We start from the raw sequence: 12913 nt of genomic DNA, 5'->3' as shown, positions 1-12913 counted from the left end.
TTATGGTTGTAATTCGATCATCCCTTGGTCACCCCTTTTATTCGCCTCTTACGACAGGCAGGGGATACCGTGGCTGTATTCTTCATCTGCATCCACTACCCACAGGGGGTGATTAGATAAGAAATAGGAAGAGAAAGTAGTTGAGAAGAGATTGCTTGCTTGTGGATGCTATGTAGGGGAAGGTGAAAAAAAAGTGAGGACATAAAAGATACAAGATAGCGGACAAAATAAAAATAGAAGAAAAATAAGTGCTAATGAAGAGATCAGCAGAGGACAGAGAAGTGTGGCGAGTCTAATCTATGTGAAGACCTGCCTCTTTTACAGACTAATATAATGTACACTGACTGAGCAAATGTCATGGGATAGCGGAGCACTGATGCACAGGTGTGCTGTCTGTGCACCACACGCCCCCTGTGCCAGCGGCAGTTGTATAGGAGACCTTGTGAGCAGTGGCTGTACATGTGACAGGTGTAACATGGAACGTCATCGTGAACTGACACCGTTCGAACGGGGTATGGTGGTCGGTGCCCGACGGATGGGAAGTGCGATTTCAGAAGTGGTGCGGGAATTCGGCTTGACACAATCAACCGTGTCCAGGGTGTATCGTGAATGGTTGAATGCGGATGTCACTGTCCACAACAGACGAACGACCGACCGTCCAGCCATCCTCAATGACTGTGACTGGCGACATCTGAGACGGATTGTCAATAGTGACAGACGGGCAACCGTGCAACAAATCACGGCTCAATTCAACACAGGCCATGCTAGACACGTCTCCCAGTGGACAATCCATAGGAACATGAGTTCTATGGGGTATGGGAGCCGGCACCACACATGGGTGCTACTGTTAACCCAACGCCATCAGTCACAATGACGTGCATTTGTCGCCAGTCACCAGGGATGGACACTGGAACAATGGCGTAACGTGATATGGTCGGACGAATCGCGATTTCAACTGCGCCATGCCGATGGGAGGCACCGTGTATGGCGCAGACCACATGAAGCGATTGATCCTGCCTGCCTCGAAGGTGTGGTCCAGGGCGCTGGTGTCTCTGTTATGGTCAGGGGTGCATTTTCCTGGTATGGAACGGGCCTCCTAGTTGTTTTGGAAGAGACTTTGAATGGTATGCGGTGTGTTGAGCTGCTCGGAGACCATCTCCACCCATTTTTGGCCTTCCAGCACCCAGACAGTTCTGCGGTGTTTCAAGATGATAACGCGCAGCCACATCGCTCCCACGTCGCCCGGGAATGGTTCCAGGAACATGCAGCGGAGGTCCAACAACTGCCATGGCCACCCAGGAGCCCCGATATGAACCCTATCGAGCATATCTGGGATGTCCTGGAACGCAGGCTCCGTGCCTGGATCCTGCACCCACGAACAGACCAGCATTGGCGGCCGCTCTGCAAACGATTTGGTGTCAGCTGCATCCAGAGGACTACCAGGGACTTGTCGACTCACTTCCATGGCGTCTCACTGCAGTTTGCAGGGCCAGAGAAGGCCCCACACGCTATTAGGTGACTATCCCATGACATTTGCTAAGTCAGTGTAGATACTATGTGTTGTTTACATAACAATACATTTTTGAGTCATTTGTGCTTCAAATTAAAATGTAAATACTGTAGAACGGTTTATTTAAATGATAAATTGTCATTATTAGCATCATTGCATCTGGATTAGCATGAAATCACTCGATTCCATACGACGTCACAAACCCGTATGGTACTCCACACCAACCGAATGGTAAGCACCGGTGTTAAACGGGTATGAACGAGCAGTAGAACACTAGAAGATCAAAATACTGTTATGTCTTGTTCATGGTAATAACAGTAAAATAGCTTAATTTTGCAGTTAATGTTTACTTGTCTGATATCGATGACCTAACCCCACTCGACTACTCATTGCTGCTACCCAGCTGACAAAAATTTCTGGGGAGAACACTGTGTGTTGTCTTCAACAGTAGCATTCATCATCGGTAGGGCCCCATCTGCCTATCAGGCATCAACTCGAAAGACCTGCACCAGGCCTCTGGTGAGGCCACACACCACTATTATTATTATTTAGCATATGGGTAACATAACATCATGAACTTTTATCTTGTTATAAGTTAACTAAACTAATAAAGTTTATGTCCATTTAACAGTGTTCAGAAAGATCATAGAGAGATATCTAGGTTGACAGAACGGGATGGCTACATGGTTTGGTTCATGCAGCTGTGAACTTGCATTCAGGAAATAGTGGGTTTGAACCCCATTATTGGCAGCCCTGAAGGATGTTTCCCAGGTAAATGCTGGAGCTGTACCATAATTATCATGGTCGCTTCCTTCCAAGTCCTAGCCCTGTGCTATCCGTCATTCCCGTAAAACCTGTCTGTATCGGTGCATCATAAAATGAATAGCAAACACAAAATGACTACGTTTCTAATACATAAGGCACGATCGAAAAGTTTAAGTATGAGAGCGTTGCTGCAACGGACATGCAACGTAGTGCGACTGCGAAGCCGGTGTATAACCACAGACATATAGGCAAAAGGATTAGTGTGGCAGCCAAGTCGTGCCAAGGTGCGTGCATTAAATGCGGCCACATGAACTATGGCGACATTATTACCAAATGTGTCCAAACAGGACCAAAGACCTGTTATTCTGTTCTTGGCTGCCGGAGGACAAGCACCAGTGGACATCCATCAGAGAATGAAAACTATGTATGGAGCAGCATGTCTGTTGAAAACCACCGTTGTGGAATGGTGTGGTGGTATGCGGGTCGCATTTAGACACAAGATGCCAGTCGATCTGGGAAGCCAGCCTCATCCATTACAAACAACAAACAGGTGCCCTATAGTCCTGATCTCTCCCCTCAAAAAGGCCTTGAAGGTTCGACGCTTCCTGTTGAACGAGGACGGGCAGCAGGTGGCTACGGACTTCTTCACACAGCAGAACATTGTGTTTTACCACATCAGGATCTTCAACCTGGTGCGTTGGTGGGATGAGTGCCTCAATGCTCAAGACGATTTTGCCTGATTGGCATCCCGATTCAGGACTGTACAGCCGTAGAACGGAAACATTTTGATCACCCCTTATATTTTATTGAATCATCTGTCACCAGCAGAAATTCTTCTGGGTCACCAGGAAACACTTGTAGTGGGCACATCTGGATGATACGCTGAACAGGCTGATATTCAGCACCTCAATCACAGCCAGGTGAAGATGTCATACCCCATTTATACAAAAAGTCGGCACATCTTCCACAGTTTGTCCATATTCTGTTGAGGGAGGACGAGATCTTCCGATGTTCTTCAAAATCTGGTGGCCTTGTTGAGAAACAAAGCAATCTGAATTGTTCTAGGTGGGCACCACTCTTCCATATTTTTGACCATCGATCTGTTACACTGGCTCCATTGTTTTGTTTGTAGCAGACAGCAGCAGGATTGAAGTCTCTTCCTATTAAAAGTAGGGATGTCTTCAGGAGCCGTTGCTCACATCTGAAGGTCGTACCTCCACATTGCTCTACATGTGGCATGATTACAACTAGCACTAGACAATCCACGTGATCTCCTGACATTTATCACATCAACACCATACTATTTCTCACTGGCTAAGGAGTAAGCTCGACTCCAGTGGTATGGCCATGTCGTGCAAAGCAATGATAATTCAGTAATAGAAAAGGCCCTTCAGCTTGACCCGGGTGGGCACATACCACAAGGGAGACTGCTGAAGCAGTGGATGGACATCATGGAAGATATGCGTGTTGTAGACCTCAACCTTCGGGACGTCCTGGGCAGGGTCAAATGGCGATAATGTAGCCGAATACTAGACCCCATTTGATGGGAAAAATACTAGAAAAGGAAGAGAAAGAGAGAGAGAGACAGAGAGAGCGGTCTCAACTACAATTGCGATGGTTTGGCAATGTCACGAGAAGAGATGATTAAGCGGGTAGGATGGTGATGAAGATCTAGACTAAAGGTAAACGGAAGAGAACTAATCTATGAAGATCTGAAGAATAACCTAAGTGAGCAGTGGGCACTGGACAAAGAGGAATGGAGGAAGCTCGTCAAACACAGCAATCCTGCATAAAGACAGTAAAAGTTGAAAGAAGAATGTAGCATGCTAAGGGAATTTGTCCATCAATTACAATTCATTTCAATAAGAAGAATGTCTATCAGTTACAACATCACATTTAAGCAGAAGCAGAGATACCCAACTGGTATTTAAATAAACAATGTATGTAACACTGTTCCATTCTATCAAAACCTAAAAATACAAATCCACATATCTAATTAACAACTATGAATAGGCCTACAGCAAAACTGATTAAGAGTAGAATCCAGTAACTGCACACAAAAATTGTAACTTCTTAAGAATCTAAAATATAGTAACTTACCGGCATGGTACCAGTACAGTACCAATACCTGATATTTTATTTTTAAATTCTGTATTGATGTTAGCCAAATCATTTGTTACTTTTCAACTCACTGCCATTTGTAACTTTAAAAGTTCATAAGAAATTGGCCTTTAACCTACTTGATATGTTTCCTCACGTGTGAGAGGTACCGGTACCGGTAAACCCATCGCACTCATCACTCTGGGATGCAAGTCGCTAGGGCCTTCCACCAGCACTGTGATTTGGGGCATATCTAGTAAAGGCTCCAGAAGAGAAATAGGTTTTGGTATTCCAACATTCATGGCTGATGTCCTGTTGCTTACTCTGCAGAGGTTGACAGACTTTGAAAATTTGCTATAGGCCCCAATACAAAACTCAACCTTCGCAGATTATCAGCTGATGTCCTTATCAGTGCACAATACTTTGCTTGAGCATAACTAAGTATTAATAAGTCTGTGGATTGCGAAATGAAATACGACGCCCGTTACTTTAGAGCGCAGGTTTATTGAATACGGAAAAGGAACAAGTCAAGTGACGGAAGAGTTCTGTTCGTGAAGTTGATTTGGGCTCGTTATTTCACCCAAGTGACGGAAGAGAACTAAACTGAAAAACTAAACAGAACTGAAAATAGAAATGGGTTGGGTCGTTCATGAACGAACTAGTCCATTTGAACGACTCGTTTATTTGAGCTGGTAAGAACTAGTCGTTCACGAGAGCACACAACCACACACAACACTAACCCTGCACTAACCGGACAGGAGTGAGGAGTGAAATAGGCAATGAAAAGAGCACAAATTAACGTCAAACGTAGTTCGCACACGACTACCAATGGCGAGCCTTATATTGGTCACATGATAGCAGTGACAGCACATTTCCTATCACGCTTCTCAATTTACATCCATAAAAGAGACCGCTTTTTATCCATGTTGGACAGCTTGTATATAGGTCATCGTTGCCAACAGTTCGAGCCGGATCGTACCTACGATTAATTGATACTGTGTACTACCGTATGATCTAACCCTACGATCCTAGTACGTACGGTATCGTAACTTTTGTCTTGTTTTTCTCTTTATAATGTTTAGATTTATACTCCTTTTATTAGTCCTTGTCATATATATGATAAGTTGGAAAGAGAAGGACGTTTTAAATATTGGGATTCCCAAAGGGAATTTACCATAACGGGCTCCCTTCCTCTTTCTTACTCATATTTATTTTCTTTGTAGGTTAGTTCTCAGTGACAGTCCGTGCCGCGTTGAGAGCGATACCAAGTGCAATCTTCTGGATTGTAACCCTGTAACAATGGAATCAAAAGATATTGACTCAAGCACTCTAAAGAGAGGACGAGAGATACTAAACATGACGATATTTGTACTCTTTGTTACCAGGGCTTATAAATCTCGATTTTAGGTTTCAAGAAAGTCATTAAAGTTATCAGCGCAGTTAAAGATACAACCGCATTTAGGTACGGTAACTCGCATGTATACAGGTGTGGCACCTCCAGTTTCGACTTGACACTTCACCAGAAGTCGGAGCACTGGCGCCAAGTTGTTAAAGAGAACGACCATCTGATACACAAGACATCGCTAGATCAGGACCGCACCAAGTCATCCTCGCCTTCAGAATAAAATTAATGTTATAAAATCGGAAATAGTCGTTTTTCTAGCTCGTTGTAAAAACCGGAATAATACAACTACCGGTATTGATTACAATTACGCAAGCAGGACAAGAATAATAACGTTCAATGTTTTAAAAAAGCACTCAAAACAGTTAATAAAAATATTCATTCTAACATGAATAGTATAATGCACTTTGGATAAAAATGTGAGTTACAGCGTTTATTTACACTGAAGTACCAATAAATGAAATATCGGGGAATTTTTACATCCATGAAAGAGACCGCTTTTTATCAAGTGTACAGAGTAATTTCTCCAACGTAGAATGTTCTCTTCTGCGGAAATAAGAATAACGTGTCTACGAATAGCGTCTTGTTGAAAAGAATCCGATTATGAAAACCTCTTAGACCTATTTTCATTCTTCCCAGGAGTTTTAAACCTGGATGATCCCGCTGCTTGTTCATCAGCAAAGTAGTTTTGTTTCCTTAGTACCCAGTAGACCCTACTCCTGTTGACTTTTGTGGCTTTAACTGTTCTCTGAACCAAGACCGACTGCAATAGTCTGAACCGCTTGAGCAAAAGGTAAAAAAGACCGCCCTGTTATCTTTTTCCCTCTGAAAATATTCAATCACGCAGCACATCATCTCACGAGAATGGCTGCTGAGAGGAGTTCTGCGACCGAAAGCATTCTTTTTCTTGGAAACTGCTCTCTTAGCATCGGGTGTCGATAAGATAAAATATTGCACATGAAGGGCCCTAGAGATAACCTAAAGATAATGAAATACTAGTTTAAAGTTACGTATTACGCATTTAAATTGAGCACTAATATTACGCTGCACTAAAGTGTTCAATTAAAAATAACTTCAAAAGCACTGTGAAATAAAATCGCAAAGACCGCCAAAAGAACAGAGGAAGGTAAACACAGCTAGTATCACGTGATGACTGAAAACAAAAGCTGACAACAGTCAGGCAAAACTGGATACTATGCAGATCAGTGGCGTATGCTGGGACCACGACGTGGACTACCACTAGACTTAAGTTACCCTAGGGTGACCAGACGTCCCTTATTTTACGGAATTGTCCCATATTTTTCTGAAGTGCCCCGTTGTCCCAGCAACAAATATACGGGACGTAGGCTATATCGCCCCGTTTTTCCGTGAACCCTCCCGTATATTTTAAAATATCTTGTTTAAACTTTATCACAAATCTCTGATGTAATTTCTCATCGTGTAATTACAGTTTGTTTGGTTGGCAGTAAATGTAACAAACCAGTGAGATAGACGTACCATATACAAAATGTAAAAATGGCAACGTATTATTCTGCATAGTGAACACCGTTTTGACATGAATATGTTTTATGAAATGGCGTATGGCTTTTAGTGCGGGGAGTGTCCGAGGACAAGTTCGGCTCGCCAGGTGCAGGTCTTTCGATTTAACGCCGTAGGCGTCGTGATGAGGATGAAATTATTATGAAGACGACAAATACATCCATCCCCCGTGCCAGCGAAATAAACCAATGATGGTTAAAATTCCCGACCCTGCCAGGAATCAAACCCGGGACCCCTGTGACCAAAGGCCAGCACGCTAACCATTTAGCCATGGAGCCGGACAATATATCTTATGACTGGCGGTCATCCGAAAATTTCTGTGACGGAAGTGACGTATGGTAATAATCGTTACCGTAGGCCTTGGTCGCCAAAGATGCTCTGTGAAGTGATGCAAATAAATCGTTCGTTTGAGTTTCATTAATGGAAAGACATATTCATGTTCATTAGCTTTTTGCAAAGGGAAATGTTTCTTTTTCTTCAACACTTTACGTACTACAATTGGATCGCTTCAATTTTTAAGAATAATAATCAGCACTTGTTTTCTATAGGCTATATAATTGGTACAGGGGCTGCCTGGTTCGCCCGGAAGGACGTGGGTTCGAATCACCGTCAGGAAGTCGTAAAATTTAAGAAATGAGATTTCCACTTCCGGAGGTGCATATGGCCCTTAGGTTCACTCAGCCTACAAAAAAATGAGTACCAGGTTAATTCCTGGGGGCAAAGGCGGCCGGGCGTAGAGCTAACCACTCTACCCCATCACGTGCCGCGGTTAAAAATGGTGAAAGCCTTTACCTTCCACTCCTCCAAGGGCCTTCATGGCCTGTACGGAGGTCTCTTTGTCTTTGTCTATATAATTGGTAGGCCTACTCTTGGTGAGGTCAGTGGCTCGTATTAAGAAATTCTTATCTTAAATAGGGCATAATAATCAACGGCATTCGCAGTGTCCGTATTTTCATGCTTGTAATCAGGTCATCCTAGGTTACCCCTTTTCGATTGTTGGTTTACTGAACGTCAATCCTTAAGCGGTTTGAGCTGCAGGCAATGGACCCTGCGTGGATATTATACGCATCCGCTCCGCATCCCGCACTTCCTTCATTCTTACCCACATCCGCATCCGCGAATGGTAATCTGCGTATATTGCAACTATTTTACTGTACTGTTTTACACAGAAGTTATTCTAACGGATAGCTCTGTTAACCATAATACAATACACCTTATACCTGGCACCAACCCCACTACAGTGACACATTTATGAGCAGTAGCGGCGATTGGGGGTTAGAAGTGGGGGTGGGGGGGCATAAAATATGCAGACAACAGAAATTAGCCGGGCGAGGGGCGGGGGGGGGTGGTTATACACATCAAAACTGAACAAAAAAGCTACAAAATGGTAAGTTTTTGATGCTCTTTGTGCGAATTTCGACAGAAAGGTAAAGGTTGTCAGTTTACTAACTTAACTGCGGCAATAATAGATTTTGATTCATTACTATACTTTCACCGAAGACACAATATTATGCACATATTGCAGTTAAATATAAGTACGGCGTGATTATACAATTTTAAAAATCATTTAATATTTGACTACACTCAAAGAAACTAACAGACAATATTAAAGAGACTGCCAGCGTGACGAATGCACGCCGCAAGCAGGTGAATCATACCTCAGTGTCCACGACCTTGGCAAAAAAATACCCCTGTGAGGCCGCGTTCACACTAAGGCGATATAAGATAAGTGATATATCGTAAGTGATATACGATACGCGACACGCACAGACAGATACTTGAAATCTAAAGGGAGGCGATGAAAAAGGTTCACAGCTGCGCGATTGAACAACATATCGCAAGTGACATATCTCTCGAAGTGCAGCTTGCTAGTCTCTTCAGCGATTAGTATCGTACGATATTTCGAGCTGTGAGCATGACGGGAACAAGAGAAGACAGTTCTGTAATACCTCTCATTAATTTAGTGGAACTGATTGGTACAATTTGTAAAAAAATATGTAAAAAAGTTATCATATTAAAACTGCTAAATTTTATTAATACTGCTTTTTATATTCATATCTACTTACCTTATAGCAATCAGAAGTTTTTATCTGAAGAAATGGCCTTCCTGAAGGGTGTTATTTTTTTTTTTCAAGGGTTCGTGATACTAGGCTTTCCAGAAAATGAAAGTTTTCAGAATTCATTCGATAAAACGCCCTGAATTTTGATTCATGTTGAGACAGCTTTCGACAACGGGAGAACGGAAATACTGGGTACATCCCTACAATCTTACCAACCTGCACCCGTTCTCTTCTCATCCTACGCCTGAACCAATAAGCCATTAGAACGTTTGAACTCATATTTTTTGTAACTGATGCAGTGAGAATTGTGTTCCCACCAAATTTGTATCGCCCAGATCGCGCCGATTTATCGCCCAGTATCATGAACCTTCCTAGCAATATATTCATTACCATACATCACTTATCTCATATCGCCTTAGTGTGAACGGCGCCTTACCCTTCCTCATAGCATTTGCGAAGTCTCCACTACTTGCTGTGGCGCTATACAAATCGGTTAACCGCGACGAACGACATTTTGTGCGTATTTTCGATAATAATTTTGTTAATAATTAAAAATTTGCACAAACTGTTTCTTAATAATTCCTAGTTTCAGCAGGCTAAAATGTAATAAAAATGTAATGTTTTCTCTACAAAGTTGGCGGGGGCGGGGGTGAGGGGTTACTGCTCCCCTCTCCCCTCTTAATCACCGTTACTGTTTATGAGGGATTTCCTCTAGCGACAACTACCGACAGATAGAGCGGTTCTCTTTCGGAACCTTTGTTCCTTCCTTTCAGTTAGGCTTAGTTTTGATTTACGGCTTTATGGACTCAAGGCTCTTTATATCACCACAATCCCATACCAGTGTCAAGGGTCGCCTCACCACAAGCAAAAATAACTGCATGAAATGTATGAAAAACTAACTTGTCGAGATTTTACCTGAGTAAAAACCAATAAACATTATTATGTATAAATTATCAGCAAAATTATCTGCATTGCAATACTGTTTGCACCCGCCAAGACACTAACTTCGCGGATCCGTGCAGGGCTCTAACAATAGCGACCGGAATAGCCTGCTGCGTTGTCAAGGCTGTTTTACAAGCTACTCTGCCAGTACTGAACACTTGATCAGTGGAAATGGTAGCCTAGGGTTTAGATTAGCTTACATTAGATTAGAATAAATAAATAAATAAATAAATAAATAAATAAATAAATAAATAAATAAATAAATAAATAAATAAATAAATAAATAAATAAATAAATATTGATTTCGTGGCTAAATGGATATAATGCTTGCCTTTGGTCCGATGGTCCCGATTCAAATCTTGGAATCAACCTCCTCATACTCTTAATTACCCCGGCTTGGGAACCGGGTGTTTATGGCGTCTTTGCCATTCATTTCATCTTCATAGGTCACCATCAAGCCTTTCCAGAGGCTATGCAACCATGATTATTAATACTAATTGTTATTGCTTTTACGTCCCACTAACTACTTTTACGGTTTTCGGAGAAACCAAGGTGCCGGAATTTAGTCCAACAAGAGTTCTTTTACGTGCGGATAAATCTACCCACACAAGGGTGACGTATTTGAGCACCTTCAAATACCACCGGACTGAGCCAGCATCAAACCCGCCAAGTTAGGGCCTATGATCAGAAGGCCAGCGTCTCAACCGCCTGAGCAACTCAGCCCAGCACCATTATTATTATTATTATTATTATTATTATTATTATTATTATTATTATTATTATTATTATTATTATTATTAAATTAACATGTAGAATTTTACAGCATTAAAAGCGGTCGTACCCGTCGTTCACTGGTTTATTAGCTTCCTCGGTAGATCAGTGGTGGTGTGCAACCAATGATCACGGGTTCGATTCCAAACAAAACAAAAAAAACAGAATACTAAACTTGAAAGATTGCATTTCATTTTAGCAGATCTATCTATGAAAAGAAAAATATTTATTCCTTTAACAGCAGACAATGTGTTCTATAAGGATGTAGAAGCAAAAGGAAGTTAAAATACAGCACTCTGTTATCTATATAATTACGTCAGAAGTATGAAGTGACGAAGTATACTCGTACATGATGAGGAATGCATGGTTGCTCTCTTCCTCGTTAGCAGTGCGATCTGACGGACCGAAGCTTATATCTCATTCCACGTTAAGAAAACGCTTTTATGGACCTACAAGGAGTGAACACACCCCCTCTGAGACACCCATAATTCCTCGTGATTAAGGAATATTATACTATATTTTGTAATGTATTATGGACGATAAATAAAAAGGATGAAGCATTTTTGCCCGCGAGTTATTCAAATAACTACCGGTACATAACATTTCCTTTTTATAAATGCATTTGTAGCGAGGAAACACAATGGCGGAAACAGCCATCGCTTCGTTCATTGCCTTCTTTCATTTTCCTTCTTCTGTGTTGCGGGCAGATGCAGCGTTGCCAACTTAGCTTTTTTCCGCCAAACGTAGTTTATTTAATCCAACGTTTAGCAGCAGAAGAACAATATTCCCGCTGTAGCTTTTTCCCCGCTAATCTAGCTTATTTCATCCAACGTGCCTCACGTGATGTGACGTTGTGGTTCACCCAGTATGGACGAAGACTTTCTCTCTTTCTCCCTCCCACCCACCCTACGTTCCCTTCTTGTATGATGTGGTAGCAACAGAGAAATTAGCTATGATCACGCATTCATGGTACGCTACCTGACTCACCACTGGTCCAGAGGGAGCATGTAATGTTCCTTTATGATGTAGTATTGCGATATCCCTTTTCATCCTATCGCCCCATGATCTCACAAAACGTCCATACTTGTGTCAGGCTCCTCACTTTCATCTATCATATCCCACCTCCCTTGGTCAACTCTTGTTCTTTTCCGACCCCGCCGGTAATAGGTCACGAGGCCTAGGGAGTCTTTCACTTTCGCGCCCTTGTTTTTTTTTTTTTTTTTTTTTGGCGATGCCTTCATTTTTCTAAGTGATAAATCCCTTCCTTTTTTCCCTCTGATAAGCGATAATAGAGAATGGTTGCCCAGTTGTACTTCATGTTAAAACAATAATCACCACGACCAACACCTGTCAAGGCTAGTTCAATGTATATAATTAGGGTCTAAATGTCTATTGTTTGCGATTTTAGTAGTTTGCTAATTTAGCAGAACAAATAGTAATTCTATTCCCCGTCCGGCGAGCCGTGCTATAAATATTTGGCTCATTTTTAAACGTTTTTCTAGTTCTCATTTAGCTTTTCTACCTTATATTGGATGATGATCTAGGTTATTAAATGAAAAATTGACTGGCAACACTGGGCAGATCCCTTTACCATTGTCGGTCAACGTTACAAAAATGGATTCGGCGCTTTAAATGTACGCCCGGAATTTTAACAGAGGTGCTATATCTGTTGAAAGCCAGCGCAGTAAATTACAAGGAGTCTGAAAAGATCGCGGTTTTGACATTTGATGAAATGAATATAGACGGACGCATTTCATACGATTCATCTGATGACCGCATACTAGGGCCTCACAGCAACGTCCAGGTAGCGATGGTTCGAGGGAT

General features: G+C 42.1%; 1 protein-coding gene across 6 annotated transcripts in view; it reads right to left on the bottom strand.

Moving 5' to 3' along the window:
• The window catches only part of LOC136884144 (alanine--glyoxylate aminotransferase), a 53533-nt gene extending 47002 nt beyond the window's left edge, over positions 1 to 6531 (bottom strand). The window contains exon 1 of one of the 6 annotated variants that reach the window (XM_068229917.1): positions 6398 to 6531. Coding sequence is in view for 5 of the 6 variants with exons in the window: in XM_068229916.1 (XP_068086017.1) it covers positions 4516 to 4677 (162 nt within the window). In the remaining variant the exon portion in view is untranslated. Of the gene's footprint in view, positions 1 to 4375; positions 4467 to 4515; positions 5325 to 6218; positions 6376 to 6397 lie in introns of those variants that run through there. The other 5 variants (XM_068229914.1, XM_068229916.1, XM_067156183.2 and 2 more) reach the window with 5 other exon arrangements.
• Positions 6532 to 12913: the final 6382 nt, after the last annotated feature.

This window comes from Anabrus simplex, chromosome 12 (assembly GCF_040414725.1).
Source record: "Anabrus simplex isolate iqAnaSimp1 chromosome 12, ASM4041472v1, whole genome shotgun sequence".
NCBI lineage: Eukaryota > Metazoa > Arthropoda > Insecta > Orthoptera > Tettigoniidae > Anabrus > Anabrus simplex.
The sequence above is the reverse complement of the archived record's forward strand: the minus strand, read 5'-3'. Positions and strand labels throughout refer to the sequence as shown.